The sequence below is a fragment of the Mastigoproctus giganteus genome, chromosome 10, assembly GCF_048544385.1.
Source record: "Mastigoproctus giganteus isolate SK-2022 chromosome 10, ASM4854438v1, whole genome shotgun sequence".
NCBI lineage: Eukaryota > Metazoa > Arthropoda > Arachnida > Uropygi > Thelyphonidae > Mastigoproctus > Mastigoproctus giganteus.
This window is the reverse complement of record NC_143584.1, coordinates 214,863,491-214,886,167: the sequence shown is the minus strand read 5'-3', so window position 1 is coordinate 214,886,167 and position 22,677 is coordinate 214,863,491. Positions and strand designations below refer to the sequence as shown.

The 22,677-nt window shown below is 35.4% G+C and overlaps 1 protein-coding gene across 2 annotated transcripts in view; it reads right to left on the bottom strand.

The window, feature by feature from the left end:
- Positions 1-7,390: 7,390 nt before the first annotated feature.
- LOC150079894 (KICSTOR complex protein ITFG2-like) overlaps positions 7,391-22,677 on the bottom strand; it is a 39,665-nt gene continuing 24,378 nt past the window's right edge. For both annotated transcript variants that reach the window (XM_090382740.1, XM_090382741.1), the window contains 5 exons: positions 17,522-17,673; positions 13,848-13,936; positions 9,310-9,427; positions 8,579-8,755; positions 7,391-7,545 (listed from right to left, as the gene is read on the bottom strand). In XM_090382740.1, the coding sequence (XP_090238866.1) occupies positions 7,442-7,545; positions 8,579-8,755; positions 9,310-9,427; positions 13,848-13,936; positions 17,522-17,673 (640 nt within the window). In that variant the 3' untranslated portion in view covers positions 7,391-7,441. The remainder of the gene's footprint in view (positions 7,546-8,578; positions 8,756-9,309; positions 9,428-13,847; positions 13,937-17,521; positions 17,674-22,677) is intronic.

Below are 22,677 nucleotides of genomic sequence, written 5' to 3'. Positions count from 1 at the left end.
ACAAATTCATCATTGCTATGACTGCACTGCAAGTGTGCATCTTTGACTTTCACGAATTTCCTAATTTGAAAAAATACCTGGCTGGCATTCATTTTCTCACTGACAGTGAATGCGCTCCTGGAGGCTGGCTCAAGAGAAAACTGTGCAGCTCGAATCCATGCACTGTCAGGATCGGTGGCAAAAGTGTATTGACTTCAAAAGGGGATGATGCTGAAAAGTAACATGTTACCAGACTCATCAAATAAAACCTTCATACCCAGGCCATGAAGTCTTCAAACGCCCCTCTCACACTCCTAAATAGATTTTTGTCTAAAAAGTTTGTATAAACAAGTATTCAGTCTTCTCAGGAAAGTAGAAAGTTCCAGTTTAGTTCCAAAGATAAGACCAATCTATAAGATGTGCCTTAATCTTCAGAATGTGATGGTCAAATAGAAATGTTTATATTTCTGAAGAGTCAAATGTTATTACAGAAGAATTAAAATATATATTTCCTTACACATCCTATATATATAATTATCCTTTTCAATTAATTGAAAAATGTAAATTGTTTAACATTAAATATTTTATTGAATATGTTGTATTGAAGTGTTTCAATACTTGTAACTGAACCTCAGGGATTTTAGTTTAATATCAATATTGAAATGTTTCTAGTTCAATGTCCTACATCTGTATAGTTTTCAGAATTTATGTAAAATTCTTTGTTCCTGAAAAGGATCAAAAAATGTATTAATGGAAATAAAACTGAAGATAATCGATTGTGTAGAATATATTAAGTTAAAACAGAGAAATAGAAGACAAGGCTTGTTTTGTCTTAGTTCATTTGGTTTTTGGACAGGATTACCAATAAAAAGCAAATTAAAGCAAAAATAACAAATGTTAATAATAAAATAATTTTGCTTTACAACACCAAAACAATACAAATTTAACTTGGAAACAAATAATTCAGAGTTACTGTATTATAAAGCAACATTTGGCAGTTTTTTGCAGCTGCGAATTCCATTTTGGAAATTAATGCATTTAAGCAGACAAAATACAGTTATTGCAAAAGATGACTTCAAGCTTAACGAATCTTAATCATAAACAGCTATAACCAAACACAAGGCATAATCAAAATATACATCAGACTCTCGATTTATCGGGATTGGATTAACTGGGACACTTCAAGACTCTAAATAAAAAAATCAAAAAAAAAATCAACCAGAAATCATAAAATTCAAGTAATAACTAGAGTAGGTATAAACAGATGTTTTGCAAGTCGTAAATAAGCGACAAGAAGTGGCGTTATAAGTCGTCATTGGGAGATTAGTGTACCTATTATCTTGCAACTCCCGATGTCTTCATACCCGCTGCCCAAAAAAAAAAAAAAAAAAAAAAAAAAAAAGAGATCAAATGTTTAGTTTGTTTTATAGCATCGCGTAGATTATTGTGTTCCATTGCACTGCAAAAGGACAGATTTGTTTCGTTATTTATGTTAGGAATGTTGGAAATCATTTTTATAGTAACTTTTTTTTTTTATTTGTTCAGAAATCGCTAAAATGGTGGGCAAATGCAAGAGTTGTGCTTTCAATTAAAGAAAAACTTCAAATTATTCAAGTTTGAAAATGGTGCATCCATTAATTAAATTTCTAAAGAACCATTATAAATGTTGGTGACCAAATCATACACAACATTGTAAAAAATAAAGGGGAGCTATTAGATTTAAAATCGACATCATAAAAAATCAATGTGTGTCCAATACGCACCACTTGCACATGCGAGTAGTGCGTGGTAAGTTTTTTCATTTTTTATCGATTGCCATACTTTTTAAGTAGGTTGCTGAACATTTTTTGATATAGTAAGTCCCTGACTTATGTAGCTTCGGACTTACGTTACATTATTTACATTTTTTTTTATATGACTGAAAATTGCAGTGAAGGGGAAATACATTTCACCATAATAACGTAAAAACACAGAATTCCAGTTATCAGTATTATTGCAAATGCAATAAGATCGAGCTTACTACCCTTTATAATTAGATACACTAATAGAAAAGCCCAATAAACCGGAAAGTGCAAATTGTTTTATGGCAGTAACCTTTAGAAATGTGCTTTAGTAAAATGTGAGCTCACGTGGGGTGCAATAGTGAGTTGCCCTGTGAAGTTCTTTTCAGAAAATTTAATTTTAACCATTATCATGGTGCCGACTAAGAGAATAAGTGACAGTGGTACTAGTAAATCTATCAAGAAAAGGAAAGCAATCGAGTTGGATCAGAAAATTAAAATAATAAGTATGTATGAAAATGGCCATACATCAACACGTATCATGCGGAATTCAGATCTATCAGTGGCAACGGTAAACAAGATAAGGGACAATGACAGATTACGAGAAGTGGTGAAGCGATCGGCACCAATGAAGTCAACTATAATAACCAAGGCTATGAAATACAAATCAGTTTTTACAGTAGAATAACATGCATTTTTTCTTCCTTTTAGGTTTTCTTTTCTTATGTGCCACTCCGGCTACTTCACCGTCATCCCCAAATAAAGTTTTTATTTGAACTAATTAAAAATATATAACTATTTTTCTTCATTCTTCTGAGGATATTATGTGGTTTTTGTAATTGTGGCATATCAGGAATATAGTAGCAATATTTTATTAGTCATTCCCGAGTTAATTAAAATTCGACTTGCGTAAGAAGTCGTGGAACACATCTCTTACGTATGTCAGGGACTTACTGCATTTTTGGATTAACCGGAAATTTTTTTTTTACCATCTATCCCAGAAAATCGAGAGTCTACTGTATCTTGAAAATGCAGTGCTGCAGCAAGTTGCAAATTGTCGCAGCATGTTCAGTGACTTAGACAGACATTAGGCTCAGTGCATATGAGCAGCAATGGATATAGCAGTGATGCTGGGCATCAGTGCACACAACGGTAAAATAACACCAAGTGTTGTTTTGCCAATGACTGTCCTCTTTCAAGTTATTCCAAATGGAATAACTTGAAAGAGGAATGTTTTGCTACATTCACAAAAGAAATGTGGGCTGAAATTTCGTCTCCTGAAAAATGTGCTAATTTCCCAAACTGCACTGCAGCCATTGATGGAAAGCATATGAGGAGTGTTAGACAAAAAATGAGCAGTGTTCCTTATATTTCTATTCAGTGGTATTGTAGGCTGTAGCTGACGCAAATTACAAACTTATTTATGTTGATATTGGATCATCTGGCAAAGATTTTGATGGTACTATTTTTAAAAATTCAAATTTCTATAAAGCTTGAAAATAATGCTCTTGATATTCTAAGGTGCAACCTGCTGCCAGGAACGGAAGGGCCTATTATGTCTGAGGTATTTGTTGGTGATGAAGCATTTGGATTAACACAAAATGTGCTTCAACCCTATAGTGGAAAACTTTTGACTCACAAGAAGAGCGTTATCATCTACACCGATGAGCCAAAACATTATGACCACCTACCTAATATAATGTTGGTCCTCCATGTGCAGCCAAAGCAGCTCGTACCTGGCAAGGCATGAATACTACAAGATTTCTAAATGTGTCTTGTGGTATCTGGTACCAACATGTAACCAGCAGATCCTTTAACTCCTGTAAGGTTCGTGGTTGAGACGCTGCAGATCGGAGTTGCTGTTCCAACACAAACCACAGATGCTCGATGGGATTGATGTCTGGGGAATTTGGAGGCCAGGGCAATATCTGGAGGACTTCATGTTTCGCAAACCAGTCTCAAACAATCCAGGCGGTGTGGTGGCATGGCACCTTATCCTGATGAAAGATGGCACCACCAGAGGGGAAGATCGTTGCCACGAAAGGGTGTACTACCTGGTCAGCAATGTTTAGGTGTGTGTGTGTGTGTGTGTGTGTTGGGTTGCCTGAGCGGAGCCTGGAGTTTCCCCCATTAGCCGCTTCATTTCTTCTTGTATTATGGCATCTCTCTTCTGGCCATTGTTCTGTTGTGTGTAATGGCTGGATCGGCAACCTAACAGGTGGGGGGCAAAGACACCGAGTTGCCACCTCCACCCCCAATCCTGCCTTAACCACTTGGCCACCTCGTCAACATCCATATGCTGGGCACTCGTCAACAGGGTGTCCAGGATATGGATGACTGGACCCAGGGTATCCCAGCAGCCTGTCGCCCAAAGCATGACACCACCGCCACTGGCTTGTTTTCATCCCACGGTGCATCCAGGCAGGCACCATCACTTCCCCTGGTAAACAACACACACATACCTGGCCATCCAAGTGATTCATCGGACCAGACAACCTTCTTCCAATCACTCAAGGTCCAGTTTCGATGCTTGTGTGCCCATTGTAGGTGCTGTCACCAGTGAACTGTGGTTAGCATGGGCACTTGAAGTGGCCTGTGGTTATGCAGCCCCATTTTCAGCAGGGTTCGATGTACTGTGTATTGTGACACATTAATCCCATCACCAGCATTCCAATTACCGGCGAGTTGCGTCACAATCACCCTTCTGTTGCCACATACCATCCAGGAGAGCCTTTGCTCACCTCGAGCATCAATGAGCCGTGGTTGTCCAACACTTCACCAGTGGTTCGTGGGTTTTCCTTCCTCGGACCACTTTCAGTAGGTACTAACCACGACTGACTGTGAGCACCCCCACCAGCCGTGCCATTTCGGATATGCTCTGACCCAGTTGTCTGGCCATTACAATTTGGCCTTTGTGAAACTCGCTTAAGTCCGCTGCCTTTCCCATCTAAAGAACAAGAGTAACACTGAATAACGGAGCTCGGTATCAGGTGTGTTTTATACTATGTCCCGACCCGCGCACACACCGTAATTCACCTGCAGTTGCTTTGATTTGCATAACGACTTGCTGGTCATAATGTTTTGGCTCATCGGTGTAAGTTGCGCTTGTAGATATGTTGAGTGTACATTTGGAATTCTCACAAATGGAGAATTTTTCACAGACCACTTAATGTAAATCTAGAGTTTGTTATAGAAATCATTAAGGCATCTTGTGCCCTTTATAATTATGTTCATAGTTGGGATGGATATCAGTTCAAAGACACGTTGAGTGTAGAAGGATTAGAAGACATTGAAAATACTGCTACTGTTGTACAGGGAGGAAATATTTCAAATCAAAACAGAAATAGATGGGCTGATTGTTTTTGTGAAGCAAGTAAAGTACCACGGAAAGACAGCCTTATTTAATAAATAAGGTGGGTGTGCAACTGAACCAGCAGCTTGCTTTCTGTTTGGAAAGTGAGCTGTTGATTCCATATAAAGCCAAGATCTTGGTGGAATTTTGTGGAAAGGATATAATTTTTTTTATTGATAAATCATAAGAAATTATAAAAAAAGTATGACGTAAAACATACAATTTTAAATCTAAATTGTCTGTAAAATTAAAAATTACTTACTCTTTCTTCCTCAGAATTGAAGTTTTCAGTGAAAACTTTGCAAACTTTAATCCACACCGCTGTTTTTTATGTTTGTCCTTATCACTGGAAATGTTCCAAATCTATGGATATTTCTTAATTTTATCAATTAATAACTTTACGTCAACTTTTTCTGCTGTTGTTTGGTTTTTAGGAGCTTTAGCAACTAAGGCCATATTGCTCTGGGAATATGCGGTGGTCATTCCCTGACCTTTACGCATCCTCCGTATTTGGTGGTGACGGGCTCGAACCCCTTCTAATCAAGAAGCGTGTGCTACACACTGTTGCTCCTTCCCACCTGGCTACGGAGGCGCCTACTTTTTCTGCATTTACTTTAGCAGTAGATGGATGCTCATGTGCACTTACCACTGCCAACAAGTGTACTGACCCTGGTGGTGCCACAGCAGTTGGGCAATCCCGCTACTCACATTTTGGAGTCACTGCCCACCTCTGTGCACTTCTCCATTTAAACCTCAATACTTTCCAACTAAGTGTCAAAGGATGCCGTATCCATTGCCGCTCATGTGCATTAAGCCTAAATGCACAAATTACCCACTTATCTGTAGGCTGAATTAGTGCACATTGAATAGAAAATGTTTCAGGGATTTTGTTGCATTTTAAAATGATTGATTTTATGGTACAGAATTTGCATGAAATTTTGATTCAAATTAGGGAAAGTGCAATGGAAACCCGTGAAATGTTAAAAACAGATTTAGAACATGCTATGGTGCATTCAAAGACTTTTTAGTAGTTCAGAAAGTTTAAACAGAGTTGCTTGTCTTCCTCACTCTGACCATCCTTCAAATTGAAAAAGTTATGATTCTATCACTTGTGTTCATGATCTGATCAGGAGCAATCACCATTTTTTAACTATCCACAAAAGTGAATAAAACTGATTGGTGAAAGAAAATTGGTATTTCTTATGAGCTGTGTTAATTAATTTTAACACAATTTGGGAATAACAACACGTTTCAAGCAAAGTTCGTGCTTGGTACGTCAGATCTTCAATCATCAGGCTGCTGCTGCTGCTGACCCACACATTGTTTCTTCCATCATTATTACTGGTGGATCAAATCATGCGTGTATGGCTATAACTTGGAAACAAGGACCCAGTCCTCTCAGTGGAAGACTGTCTTCTCAAAAGGCCCCTCCCCAAAAAAAAAGAAAAGCCTTTTTTTTGTATTTTTTTGATCACAGGACACTGCTCAATTACAAATTTGTCCTGCACAGTCAAACAGTGAACCAGGAATATTACAAAACAGTTCTACAGCAATTGCATAATGCTGCTAAGAGAAAAAGCCTAAAAAAAGTGGGATTTAGGGTATAGGCACATATTATGACAATGTCCCTGCATATTCTGCACTTTCCACACACAATTTATTGACACAATAGAGAATTTTTTCAAAGCACTCTAAGAGTGTTGTACCCCCATCTGCTGTACTCACAGAATTTAGTTCCCTATGATTTTTCTTTTATTTTTCAAGCCTAAAGCTCCTTTGAAAGGTCATGGATTTGCAATGAAAAAACAAATATATGTCGAGAATCTAGACTAACTAAAAACTTATTCTAATAGCGTCTAGTCTAGTCAAATGCAATTTGAAAAATGAATGTGTGAATTTGTCAAAACCTACATTGGTATTATTATGTTTATGTCCGAATTAAAAATGTGCATAATGGAGTCAAATGACAAGTTCGATTGACAAATGTCAAACGACGTTGTCATTTAATATTTGTCAGTGATAAAGACGGCTGTCACTGAAGATATGGTAAGAAAACACCACGATATGCTAGACCCCATTAGGTACATATTTCCAATTCAGAAATAAACATAATAATACCAACATAGGTTCTTGGGTGCTTTATTATCTTCAAAAAACACAGTTTACCTAAATTAATATTGAAGCAATCCTGTTGAAAATATAGATTTTAAATGAAGAATCAAAATTAAGTCTATAAAAGAAATTTATTTACTAATTTAAATATACTCCTTCCTCTGAACCAGTCAGTATATACACATTTCTTTATCGAACACTAGGCAATGACAGCCAGTCAAGTAACGGATGGATCATGATCTTGCTGCTGCTGCGAAGCCTTTGCGGGACTCCCATACAAGCACCAACTATAGAGTTCTTTCAATTGTTGAGGATTATTCGCTAGAGAAGCAAAATTAAATTGTAAAATATGGCTATTATTTATGATCATAGTGCTTAATGAAAGATAACAGAAAACACTGAATACAGAGAATAACGATAACTGAAAAATAATAATGATGTACTGATATTTGCTACTGGAAAGCAAATCAAATGTCATTAACCACAGGTGTCTAATGCGATCACAATTCATATTTTGGTTGATTATGGTGCATAGAAATAAAAATATAATCAATAAAAGGAAGACCTTTTCAAATGGAAGTTATTGCAATATTTTAAATCACACTTCTCCGCATTAACTTTTTGCAGCCAACTATCAAGGGATGCAGTGCTGTGGTCTCTCTCAGCTGTGCCTTAAGTATAATGGATTCGCCTAACAAATAATGTTATCCAATTAAAAATGATATTAGTTACTTTTAGTTGGCTACTTGGACATTTAAAGCCACTGTCACTGGAGAGACCACAGCATTCCCTGATGGTTGACTGAAAAAGTTAACAGAGAAACGTTATATTTAAGCAGGTTCAAATATTAAAAATACTTCTTTTTCTAGAGGATATTAATGCCAAAAATTCCATCAATTACTTAAGAGTTTTTATGTATCTATTTATCTAATGTGGATTTTTTAATAAAAAAATTTAATAATTTTACAACTAGCATATTTTAAGAGATATACATTTGTAAAAAAATTGTGGTAGATCAATCTCGAGACTGTGTATTGATCAACCTCAGATTATCCAACAGAAAGAACACAGTAACACCATCTTTACAAAAATTCTTTTGAGATACCTACATGTTCCTATTGTGCGTAACCAAATGTTAATAGGATGTCTGTTAATTACAATAACATAATTTACAAGTACGGAAAAAAGAGTACAGTAGTAATAGTCTGTCTATCACAAAGCAACAGACTAAATAGACAGTAATAGACTAAATTTCTCATTTTTAACCATTCGTAAAAATCTTCTGGGAATTACTTCGCACTAGAACGTCACAAATGTATGTGATGTACAAAGTAAAATGCAAACAGGTACTTACGATCAACAGGAAACTGTTCCAAGAGTTCTTCTGTTTCTGGGTGGCGAGTTAGAGCTTCGAATAAACTGTACATTCTCACAGCAGATAGCTGTACATTATAATACACATAAATCCGATCACTAAATGTTGCGTATACCAATACTGGTACTGTTTTCCCAGGAGACAGGGTATAATATCCTAAAGAGATAAAACAAAAATGTATACTCTAACACTTAAGATTTAGTAGAAAACTTTGTCCATAGTATCATTTCTAGCCTACATTTCATTTTTATGTATATTTTTCATAAACAGGTTATCTGGTATTAGTATTTAGTATTAGCTATATAGTACAAGTAAGGCATAGGCTTTTGCTGTGCTGGCCAATCAAAAATGAAATAACTAAATAAAATAAAAAATTAACCTATCTGTGTGATGGGAGGAGTGAATTTGTAACGAAACATTTGAGTTTTTGCCGACCGGGCTAGCTGGGTAGGTAAAGTGCCTGCCTAGCAACCCAAAGGTCGCGGGTTTGATTCCCGCCTTGGGCTGGATATCACGATGGTGCCGAACCAAACAGTTGGTTGGATATCCCGGCCACGATACACGAAGGAAGTAAGAAAAAACTGGTTTCTTCATGTATTGATCACATCATACGAAATAAATAAATAAATAAATTTGAGTTTTTAAGAGAACTTTTAATTTGCTTGTGTGATTTATCAATGAGTAAAACAAAATATGAAATATTAACTCACCTGCAGTAAAACCACAAACAGGCTCTTCAAACTGAAAACGGACGGACTGCCTTTCTTGATTTACCATATAAGTCTGTCCATCCCATGCACAAGCAATGACTTCTTCTGTTCCATCACCCTATTCATATTAAAAAAAAAAATTTTCTGTCAGTTTTTCATAAAACACTGTCATATTACTTTATTTAGATAATAATGCAAGATATTCTAGATAAGGAATTCAAAAGAATAGTTCTCAAACTAACTATCTTATCTTTAAACATACCACTTAGAAAATTTCATAACGTCCATCTCAAAGAAAAATACAGAAATTAGAACTCTTTTAGTGTGACGTAAGGAGTTGTGACAATAATAACATACAAAATAAGACAAAGCAAGATGTAAAAGCAATTTATTTGAACAAAATAACAAAAAAAAAAAAAAAAACCTGCTGATAAAACTAAGTTAACATCAAAAATATGGTTAAATATTTAAATAAAATATTTCAACAACGAGTTTAACTGCATTTAGCTTTGTGAGGTAATCTAGCTCATGATTGTTTTTTATTTGGTTTCGATTCCATGTACTCATCAATTCTGTCAGATGTTTCTGTTAATAGAATAAAATTTCCAACATTTCTAATGCATCTGAAGATCCTGACATGCATAAGTGGTAAACAAATTAACCAGATTTTTCTGAGATTTGCCAAAAAGAATGGGATACTCAGCTATTCTAAACAACCAGTCACTGAGTTCAAACTTCCTGAGCAATTGCAGTTCTCCATCTGTATCCCAAGTAAACCAATATTCCCTTTCTTCTTCAATGGTTACTGTCTTTATGAGTAACACAGTGCTCACAATCACCACCCTTCCACACCAGGTGAAAAGTTCTGCATTTGAATCCTATCAAAGATAGGAGGTATCTTTATGGGCTTTTTCACACCATGGCTGAGTTAGTTGGTCACGTCATAGCTGATTTATTTGGTGAGGGAAGCACTGTTTTCCCTCACCCCTTTGTAGAAACTCAGATTTTTCATTCAGCAAAACAGGCAAGCCAACTGTAGAACCCAATTCATTAATACAATACACTACAGGTGTACGAGCTTTGATTCAGGGATCTCCTAGCAAAAATATTTCTATTCTTTACTCTTTGGTCATATTGCATGGAACATTGCAAAAGAAATTAAATGAAAAGCATTACTTCCAGAAGCTATATTTTTTGCATACCACTTAGAAAGCACTCTGTATAGCACAGTTCGGAAACTCTTACTACAGAACTCTATTGTGACCAATAAATTTAGAAAGGTCTGAAATAGCTAATTTATTAATATCAAAGTACAGGCATTTTGAGCAGAAGTTCCATTCCACATGACTGCTAAATACAGTTAATGATAATATTTTTAGCGGGAAAAGTTTGTAATTCATGTATTCACGCCAGCATATAAACAGAACTAAGTTTATCAACAAGAATAAAAAAACTTAAAATATACAGGTGTAGCAAAACATTACATGGATTGCAGAAAACTAATTTTAATTTCACAGCTGTTATGGTAATGATATTTTATTACTATTATGATATAATGGTTACTTACTGACACAGTTTAGAAAATAAAAATAAACATTAATAGTAATAGCCGTACAGTGCAAGGAAGCCACAGGCTTTTGCTGCAATGGCCAAAAAAAAAAAAAAAAAAACAAGTAGATAAGAAAATACAAATTATTTGCTTCCCTCCTCACATAGGTAACCATCCAGCTGACCCCCCCCCTGAATTTATTCATACTGCCAGCCTGAACCAGCTAAGGCAACCTGTTCCAGCAATCAATGACTCGCTGACTCTTGGAGCCCTTAAACCTCATTCGGGTCAACCCCTGAGGTGCCTGGTTGCCAAGTTCTGTATCCCACATAATCAGTCTTTCCTCGTATGGTCGCCCCCCCTGCAGATCTCACTACACAAGTTGCCCATCTTTGGACCCCCTTCTTAAGGGAGGGTTCAGAGGGACCATGACCTCCATATTAGAAATTATTTTTAAACAGAAGTACCTTAAGAACAGGGTATTCCTGCTTAAAAATAATTCTCTAGAAATAAACTTATTATTTTGTATTATCTGAAGAAATAGTCGTCTGTGGCAGCTTAATCAGCAGAATGAATCATTGTCTGCCACTTGTTTGAAGAAGTCTCGGCTCATTTCAGTTCCTCTGGGGCTTACATTTTTTAGTGTGATCTACCATCTTGTTTCAAGATGGTAGGCAGACAAACCGTAAGCATTGTCTCTTTAAAACTCACATTTACAATCAGACAAAAAACCAGATTTACACTACAATGTAAGAATGCATTGTGCAAGGTTGAACAGGGACAACAGCAAGAATTTACATGCTTTGGGAGTGAAATTTGTGGTGCTTTGGTCTTTCGATCAATTCTAACAAGTCAAATTAGTTGATTTGCATCTCTGCATGTAATCTAGGTTTGGGGATCTGTGATCATGAATTGCAAAGTCTGCCTATTGTGAAGTTCCTAGGTGCTAATTTTGATGCCAAATTAGCCCATAAAGATCATTTTTTGTTCATGCATCTATAAACTCAAAGCACACTGGAACTTTAAACTGGATATGGCCAAAATTGGAGACCGCACACTTATCTTGAAGTATTTTGTTTGTATTTATGATTCTTACTGACTTATGGATGACTGGTTAGGCCATCAGCAGCTCCATCTACTCCTAAGGTGATTATTGGTATTAAATTCTGGTTAATCAAATAGCTTCTGGGAAAATGAGGTTATTCATTTTTCTCAGACCCTTTCACTGATCTTAGGTATCTCAACACTGAAAGCTTTGTATGGAATTTCCAATCTGTGCGACCTTCTTGATGACAGAAATAACAGTTCAAACCCGTGGTAATTTTCTGCAATGGTGTATCCCCATTTGTTCACTTCATAGTAAGCTGATGTTTTGCCTTGCACTATCTAAGAATAAAAGGACTGCAAATTGTTTCTTCACTTATGCTAAGATTTTTTTTTTAATTTGTTACAACATTGCTTCTTTTTTTGTGCAAAAAAAAAGAAGTAAAAGTGGTCTTAGGCCAAGCTAGCTTCTTTAGCTAGCTTGGCCTAAGACCACTTGTCAAGAAAACTATTGGTTAGTTTCCAAATGCAATGTGCAATTCCAGAAACTTGTTCTTGACCCTTGCAGTAGGAGTTTTCTCTTTACCTTGAAATGTTGCCAAAAGTGAACTTTGAACTACATAATCAAAAACTACTAGTTTATGATTTTTTTATTTGTATGTGTATTTTTATTTAATGTTTTTCTTCAGCAATAAAGTGATTTTATAACCATTACACAAGGATATCTGACAATTCTTTACCGTGCAACTACTTGATTCCAGTTAACTACACTGATCTTCCCAGCATCTTCATAAAACTGGTGCTTATTTGCATATTTATGCATAATAGTGAACAATGGCATAGGATGCTCCATTCTCTTTTTTGGCATTGGCCTATGGTTAATTACTGATGCTGATATATTGGCTGTCCTAAACCAGTTACAACAAAGCTGTAACTAACTTTCCCCTGAAAACTGGGATTATACTGAAGACGTTTCTTTTTTTTTTTTTTTTGTAGGTTAAAACAGAAACAGGAATCACTCATGCAGAGAACCACTTTATATGAAAACAGAATATAACAAATGATCACTATTTCAATTTAAATTTCATTTTATTTTGACATAATAGAGACAAAAACAATGACAGTTTTAATTATGACATTTTCTAAAGTTTGAAATGACGAATACAAATTGTAATAAGCAAAATGTTCATTTATTTCAAAAAATTACAATATAAAATATTATATAATAATTATATAAATACAAATTATACAGGGTATCCCATTACTATGTCATCACTTCAGGAGGTGATTCTCAAGGCCATTCTTGGTGAAAAATGTTGCATCAACATGGGTCCAATTCTTAATGGTTACAGAACTGTATTTGAATTGTAGTATCTGACCTCATGCTTGTGGCATGGACATTTATGAAAGCTGGCACACAAGTAGCATGTGTGCTGTGTCGAACAAAAATAACCATGAACATGCGAATTATATTTTTTTATAATGAACAATATGCTGATTTGCATTCTGCGTACATTTTTTGTAATGATTACACTAATATCACCATTGAGGAATATTCACCAAATTTTATGAGAAAGTCATTTCCTTCCCAGTGTTTTACTGACAGTTGAACATAAATAACACAATGTGGGTAAGGAGGAAAACAGTTAAATATATAAATTGTACAATGTAATGTAATCTTTTTCTGAAAAAAAAAAAAAAAAAAAAATGTTTTCTAAATCAGACCCATGTCGATATATCATTTCTCACTTAGAATGACCACAAAAGAATCATCTCATGAAGTTATGACAAAGTCCAGGGCACCATGTATATAAAATATAGTTGCAAATTATAAACAAGTTACAAGTTATAAATTACAACAATTCTTTTTCTGCTAAAATAGTAAATAACAGAGAAAAGGAACATTAAATACTGCAAACTTCAGCCTAGCTGTTAAAGCACTCACAGTTAAATCTAGTTTAGTTACTGCAAATAGTTGGTGATCCACTTGTAGAGACCACAAGATTTCATCTCCATCTACTAACATTAAGGTACCTATGAATTAAAAACATAATTGATGAATTACTAAATGGACAAAGTAATTAAAATTGCTGAATATATCTTAAGAGTTCATTTTTAGTTATAATCTTTGCACAGCAATGTGGGATTGTTCAAAACATCAATCAGATAATGTTTATATCTATATATCACACACTACATTTTCCCAGAAAATCAGATGGATATAAGATTTATTCTACTAAGTTCACATTGTAAATTGAATTGTTTTATGGGACAAACATTTTTTTCTATGGTGTTTATCTTTTCAGAATAGTCTGTTGTGGTTGGAAGGTATCATTTCCTGCCTCTGTTACTGAAGGTTTTGAGGAAATCAGTCTCTCATTTTCAAGCCATGATACATGTTCAACTATCTATATTATGTTTTTATATTCTTCTGTGGATGGATTCTACATACACTTCTGGATGACATAGGAATAGGTGAAAGCTCAACAGGAATTCAGGGGGTGTCCAATATATAATGCTTTCAGGCTTGCCATCTTTTATGAAGTTGCTCTATGGCTATCTTTAATTGAGTCTACTGCATGTCCAACTCTTGTTGATCACTTGAATACCTCAATTAGGTCATTTTGTAGATACCTAGTTTACTCAAATCTCTCTAGATAAGAATATTCCTTTGTGTCCCTTCCCATTTTGTTTTTAGTATTAGTAGTGGAAAATGATGTAAGAAAGCAAGCTTATACAGCATCAGCCAAAAAAAAATAAATAATAAATAAACCAACACTTCCCATATCACCTATTATTTTTTCTAGTTTTTCCTCAAATTTATCTGAAGCACCTATCTCTATGACACCAGATGCAAGTTTGTTCCAACAATCAACTAACTACCCACAGACGGTAGGCAATTTTTTAACACATCTATCCTGCAACTATCCTTCCTCAATTTGAACTTATGCCCCCTAAAGTGTGTAGTCTGAGCAACAGAAAGGATCCCATCACAATTGAGCTTACTCAATCCATTCAAAGACTTAAACATCTGAATCAGATCTCCTTGCAGGTGTCTAGTCTCAAAACATTGTAATTTGTAGAATTGAAGCCTTTCCTGGTAAAAGTATCCTTTTGTTTTCCTCACTAATCTCACTGCTCTTACCAATAAGGGATTCGGTTCTGCAAATTGCACAACAGAACCCATTCCAAGAGAGCCACAAACTTCCTAAAATGAGGCTTCCACACCTGTATGCAGCAATCAAGATGTGGCCTAATCATTGCCTTATACAATGGGGTAATCATCTCTTTTTCCCTGCTGGCAGAATTCCTGTATATCAAGGAAGAACTAGACAAATTTTTGGACAGGATGGATTGGTGAGGTGGGTAGTTTTATTTTTTTGGCTGATGTTCTATATTGTTATTTGGTTTTTAGGAGCATTAGCAACTAAGGCCATATTGCTCCGGGGATATGTGGTGGTCATTCCCTGACCTTTCCACATCCTCCGTATTTAGTGGCTCACGGGCTCGAACCCCGGTCTAATCAACAAGCATGTGCTACGCACTGCTGCTCCTGCCCACCTGGCTACGGAGGCACCAGATGTTCTATAAACTTGCTTTCTTGCATCGTTTGTCACTACTAATATCCACCCCCCCCCCCATGCCTAGTATTTAATTCTAGTTATATTCACTCACAAATTTTCTTTCTAAGCCTAAGTTCCCACTGGTTGTAGGCTCAGTCCCATAATCTCTTAGCTTTCATCTCAAGTAACCTTGCCCCTAGTAGCACAAACTCATTTCTTCTAAATTTACTTCTAGCTGTCCTTCTCTTTACATCATTTTGGTCTTCCTGGAAACAAGTATTGTATTTATTCAACATGAAATATTACTTGTTTTTCCTGGCTGACCAAAAACAATTTTTCTAACACAATTATGTCCTTTTATATTTTATTCTAATTGTCATTATCTCTTTATTTACAGGTTTAACATTTAAGTGTCACAGTTTCCATGATGCATCCCCTAATGTTATTTGCTGGGCAGCAGCAAACTTATTTTCACATAAAAACTTATAGGTTTGACTTCTCTCTTGGCAATGTCATGGTGACCTAACTCTTATTTGTTCTTGGAAATTAAAATCTAAAATTAAGTATTAAAATTATACATTAAATCAAGCAAAATTAGAGTTATTATTATATCTAGAATTGGTGCCTCCGTAGCCAGGTGGGAAGGAGCAGCAATGCGTAGCATACGCTTCTTGATTAGACCGGGGTTCGAGCCTGTCACCACCAAATACGGAGGATGCGGAAAAGTCAGGGAATGACCACCGCATATTCACGGAGCAATATGGCCTTAGTTGCTAATGCTCCTAAAAAAAAAACCAATCTCTAGAACTGTTAGTTAGCACACATTCTAGCATCACTGTAATAATTACATAAATATGCTGTTATGTTATTGTTATTTTAGTTTTTAGGAGCATTAGCAACTAAGGCCATATTGCTCCGAGATATACGGTGGTCATCCCTGACCTTTCCGCATCCTCCGTATTTGGTGGTGACGGGCTCGAACCCCGGTCTAATCAAGAAGCGTGTGCTACGGACTGCTGCTCCTTCCCACCTGGCTACGGAGGCGCCGACATAAATATGCACCATCAGTGTAATATTTTTAGCATTTGGACAGCACATTTAGGAACTATATTACGCGAACTTGAATTTCATATAATATAGTTTTTTTAATTTGCGTATATTATTCTACCCAGGACTGATGACAAGATTCCAAATGGAATCCAAAATCACACCCTTAGTTTTGCAGTTGTACTGCGGACAGATGGTAACTGTATGTAACCCATTTAACACAATAAAATTACTATACAAATGCTTCATTTGGTTCAATTTGTGTTTTTCTTTCTAAACTCTTATTCATCATATCAGGTTTTTCAAATTCAAATGAACTTCAGAATATTGTAATTAGCATAAAATAATACACTATACATAAACCAGTAAATCAGAGTGTACTGATGAAAGAACAGAAGTAATTCCTAAAAATTTTGATTGCTAGAACATCAACTGAATAGAACCACAACAGTCAGGTGCAAAACTGTTGGAATTATAAGCTGACATAACCAGTCAGTGTGGGATTGCAGCAGCACATATTTGAGTTAACTGCAGTTTCAGCCTACACATGACTAATAAATAATGGCTGATAATTATATTTTTGACAAAGTAGTTGTAAACTTCTCTGATCTAAGTGGTTGTGCACAGTATAAACAGAAAATTAATGGACAGGTGAATTCAAAGATCAATGTGCAACAAACAACTTCACTTTTAACATTCTCCATTCGTCACCTATAATTTCTCCGTGCACAACTCTTCTATACAGAAGTAAAATGCTCAAATTTTGCTCCATATAGCCTCATTGATGCATATTATTTGAAATAGGATATTTCATATAATATGCATCAATGAGGCTATCAATCATTAATATAAAATGTTACTGATTGTTCTTATTTCTTTCAACAAGACAAAACACAGTCTTCTATGAAAGAAGGAAACAGAAATAAACCTTAAAAAGAAGCAAATAAAAACTTCTGGAATTATAAGTAACCAGTTTGGTTCAGTAAAACAACAAGCTAATTTTTCTTACCATCCAAAGTAGCTATAGCTATTAATGATGATGTGCGGATACCATTTCTAATACCACAGATTCCTCCAACTATCTCAGAGCTGATATTTGGGTTTCTCATTCGAGAGGATGCCAGGTGATGATGCTCTGGTGTCAGTTTCTGTAAAATGGAACTTGAAAAAATATTTATACACAAAATAAGAAGTATTACTTCCACAATTGAACACATACATATGCAAACTAGATATATCCAAACTATTTAATCTAAATTTATTAAAATAATAAAATTTAATTTATTTTGTGATGTGAATCCCAAAGTATGTGACATTGTCACATAGTGTCATAATCAAAGTCAAATCATCATAAAAGCTGCTGTATAAACTGGAGCAATGTGGCATCAAGGGCAGGTTACTGCTATGGATAAAGGGATGGTTAAGTAGAAGACAGAAAGTGGTTATCAATGGGCACTGCTGTTCATAGAATAACGTTATCAGTGGAGTTCCCTAGGAGTCAGTGCTGGGTCCATTGTTGTTATCAATATTTATTAATGATACTGATGAAGGTATATCAGGCTTAAAGTTTGCAGATGATACAAAGGTTGGCAGGGTGGTTAATGACAGTAATGATGGTATGCTACTGCAACAAGGTTTAGAAAAATTAGGCTGACCAGCCGAGAAATGGCAGTTGAAGTTTAACATTGACAAATGCAAGATATTGCATATGGGTAGCAGTAATCTCAGAGAAACTTATCAACTATGCAGAACCACACTCAGGGTAGTATAAAATTAAAAATCTCCAGGGTAATTGTGCAGCCAGATATGAAATTCTCTGAGCAGTGCAGGCATGCTACCAGGAAAGCTCATGGGGTTTTGTCAATGATATACAGAAACTTTGCTAGTAGGGATAATGAGATGATTATCCATTTGTACAAGGCCGTGATGGTTAGGCCACATCTAGAGTATTGTATCAAGGTCTGGAGGCCTCAATTTCAGAAAGATGTAGATCTGCTGAAAAGGGTGCAGAGAAGGGCAACAAGGTGAAGGGAGCAAAAGGGTGCTCTTACCTAAAAAGGCTTCATTTCTGCAAATCGCAGTGCCTGGCAACTATGAACCTGAAGGGTGATCTGTTTGAGGTGTTTAAGGCATTAAATGCATTGGGTAAGCTGAATGCGAATGCATTCTTTCTCTTGCTGTGACTACACACAAGGGGGTATAAATTTAAGTTGATGAAGGATGGTTGCAGGATAGATGTGTGACAGTTTGCCTTTAGCCAGCAAGTGATTGATAGTTTGAATAGGCTTCCATTGTTGGAAGCCTATTCCAACTTCCAAGCTATCCACTTCCATGTTGTTGTGGAAGTGGATAGTTTCAATAAATTCAAGGAAGAAATGGACAAATTCCGGGAGGGTAAGGATGGGTAAAGCGTGTGTATGTTTTCTTTTTTTTTTTTTTTGGCTGATGCTATATAAACTTGCTTTCTTGCATCGTTTGCCAGTACTACTACTATATATATATCATGAAAAATGTTGAAAACTCAATAAAGACTCAGAACTTACAGGGATAAAAATGTAAACTGTGTTTTTTTCTTTTGAAATACATATTCAGTTCATGGATTTTAAGGTTCCATCAGTTAACAAAATTAGTTATTCCTTGAGAATTATTTTCATCTTATTTTTTTTTAAAAAATAAGAACAAATAGATAGAATTTAAAAAAATAATCCAACAAAAAAAAAAAGAGGAACAGAAATAGGTGACAATCAACCTATTTTCATTTTTGCAATGTCAAATGACACAAAGCAGAAGATGGCAGAGAGAGAGAGAGAGAGAGAGAGAGAGATTCCACCATCTGGTATTCTGGTAGTTAAATAAATAAGCTATATAAGGTCATTAGTAACTGCAAAAGTCTTAGCATCTCAACCAGCTGGGTCTATGTAACTGGAAAACTTAAGAGAACTGGAGTTGTGAACATTAACATAACCAAAGAAAATTACCTCACTATTAAAAAAGTTAGACTGGAGAAAGTTGAGTTGTGAAGAAATTAAGTCAAAGAGTTCTCAGTGATTAGTTGAATTGGGCAAACAACATAGGCAACAGATGAATTTGATTGAAAGGGGCAGAGAGATTTTAACCCAGAGGAGATCAAAAAGAGATGATTCCAGATTAGGAAGTCTCTAAAAAAGAATATCAAGAACATAGGCACAATTACTACTGCTGAAAAGAAAGCAATCATAGTGCAAATAATTAGAACAGCTGAGAACAGCAGTTGTTCAGGCAACTGGTAATTGGTAATTTGGATTCTGCCAGAAAAAGTAAGTAGGGTTTAGCAGATGGTAGACAGAAACAAATATTTATGAAATGAATGAGGAGGATTTTGGGAAGTTCAGGTCATTTCACAGATAGGTTTGGTTTGTTCTAATAGTTTGACTATAACTGTTCATAGTAGATAAGGCGTAAATGGGGCGGACATGTGTGAATTAATGAAAGTTTTGGATGAGCATACACAGAGCAGGAATATATCTCTTTAACATAATGTGGTCTTCGTAATAGTAGTAGTAGTAGTAGTGGCACATGATGCAAGAAAGTAAGTGTAGGAGCTTATGCAGCATCATAAATGCCTCTTGTTTAGCCACACACTACTCAAACTCCCTCCAGTCACTAGATGGCAATGAGATTATATACTGGCTGAACCAGATGCTTCCTAGAGTTTACTAACATGTTCAGTCCAGTAGACTATCTAGGGACCAGCCAATGAAAACTATTTTAGAGTTGTAACCCTCAAATTGTCAGAAGTTTACTTCAATTAAATAAAAAAAAAATTTTTATTAGTGATAGAGAAATCATTGAGTAACACAGCCAATCACATATATAACTAACAATTCAGAAAAAGGAAAATTTACCATCCAAACCAAGGTGGTATGAAAAGCACTAAAATTTCTTTTCTCGTAAATATATAAACTGCAATTTTGGCTCAGGTTAAAAAAATAATAAAAATTCTGAAATTTTTAGAGTATACTGTATAGTTATACATATTAATAGCAAATGAATCTTTAGCAATATGTAATGTACATATTCTAGTTTTTGTTTAACTTCAAATCCCACTGACAAATTGAGAACATGCCCATACTAAGAAACCCAGTGGTTGTTTTTTCATTGTTCATAGTCTTGAATTAACCAGACTGGAACTCTTTTGAGAGTGTCTTGGTCTGGTTAATTCAAGATTCAAAAATATAATTTATGATATTTTTATTGTTTTCAATATAACTATTGTTTTCTTTATTCAGGTGATTCCTTTTTAACATATAATAACTCAATATCACAAGAGAATTTTCTACAAGAAAAGGAACTGCAAACTGTATCAGCAAAAGAGAATGAAACAAAAGACAATGACTTCAATCAAATGTATACTGTTTCCTTGGTTAACTGTTTCTCAGCAGATCAGTGGGACATAAATAATAAAAGTTCACAAACCTTTCTTCGTCATTTGTTTCCTTAATTATAAAGCTATCACAATGTGAGGATCTAATTTAATTATCTGTAATTTATCTCACTATCTAACTTTGCACTGCTACATGGTTCACTGGAATGAGTGAAACTGCTTCAAATTAATTGCACACTGACTCTCCTTATGGCATTTGTAGCAAGTTGAGTTAGAAGCCATAATCAAGACAGTTCAAGAACAGGCTGCTACTAGGAAAAGTCCCAATCTATGTCTGAATTGCTTAAAGTCCCCATCCCACATAGTAGGACATTCAGATTTGCTTGGTGTGTAGATCTGAAAATCTCTGACATCTTTGTTATAATGAGTTATGAAATTTTGTTTGCATAAGTAATCATGCAAGGTTTATCTCATACCACATTACTAAAATATTTCATTTTCCACACTTTTTGTTAACAAATAATGATTATATTATAGTATATGACATGCTATTATATTTTTTAAGATTATTAAAACAACAGGTAAAGAGAAAGAGCAAACATTTTAAGAGTTTTCAGTAAAAATCATAGTTGTAGTAATATACAGTACAATTCACCAGATTTAAGATTTAATAGAATATAATGTTCATTAATGGGACATGCCGATGTGTTAATAAATTAGCAATTGTTTAATTTTCCAAACTAATCTCAGGCTTGTGTGTGGGTATGTTTTTTTTTTTTTTTTTTAAGTTGTGATAATTGTTTTAGAAAATTAAGCAATTTCTCATTCATTTCAAACTACTTTCCAAATTGTATTAATTACATATTTATGCTTAACTGTATGGGGTGCAAAATTCCTCTAAATCTAATAGAAAGTACAAGTCTTTAGCATACAAAACTAAAATTTCCATTTTGTATTCTTAAACAAATTTTTTGATTTAAACTACAGTATTTGACGGCATATAAGGTGCACTTTTTTTTACAAAAAAATGCCCTGAAAAATCACCCTGCGTCCTATATGCGAAAGTGAGCCCTCCCTCATCGGCATTAGGCAGGTTGTATTTTGCCAGTCGGTCAGAATATTTTCATTTCTGAAGGAGAACGGGACACCCGAGGTCACTTTTGGATTTGCAGAGTTGTTTGGAATCAGTTCCAAGAAGTTTTGAAACCAGGGAACACAGGAAAAGCCTTAGAAGGCGATGGAAGCTTCAAGATTCTTCTCCAGGTTTCTCAATAGTTTGCCGATCCTTTAAAAAGTGGCACAACCAGCAGGACAGTTAGTTCTACGCCGGCTTTTGTTATTATTATGTTCTTTTTGGTTTTTAGGAGCATTAGCAACTAAGGCCATATTGCTCCGGGGATATGCGGTGGTCATTCCCTGACCTTTCCGCATCCTCCATATTTGGTGGTCATGGGCTCAAACCCCAGTCTAATCAAGAAGCGTGTGCTATGCACTGCTGCTCCTGCCCACCTGGCTACGGAGGTGCCACAGACTTTTGTGATGTTGAGTGTGTCTCCATGTATGGCAGTGTACTTTAATTGTGTGAAGTAACTATAATCACGACAGTGAATTGTAATCATTGTGGGTGACTGAAATAAAATAACGAACAGTGTTAATTGTATACCAGTTGTTTTTAATCATAACCCTGTTTCGTAACAATATTGTTTAATCTTGGAGTTTGACATTATTTTAAAGTATTTTACCTTTGGAAAATAGTTGCAAGAGAAAAGAGGTTGAGTTACACTATCGGATAAAAAACTACA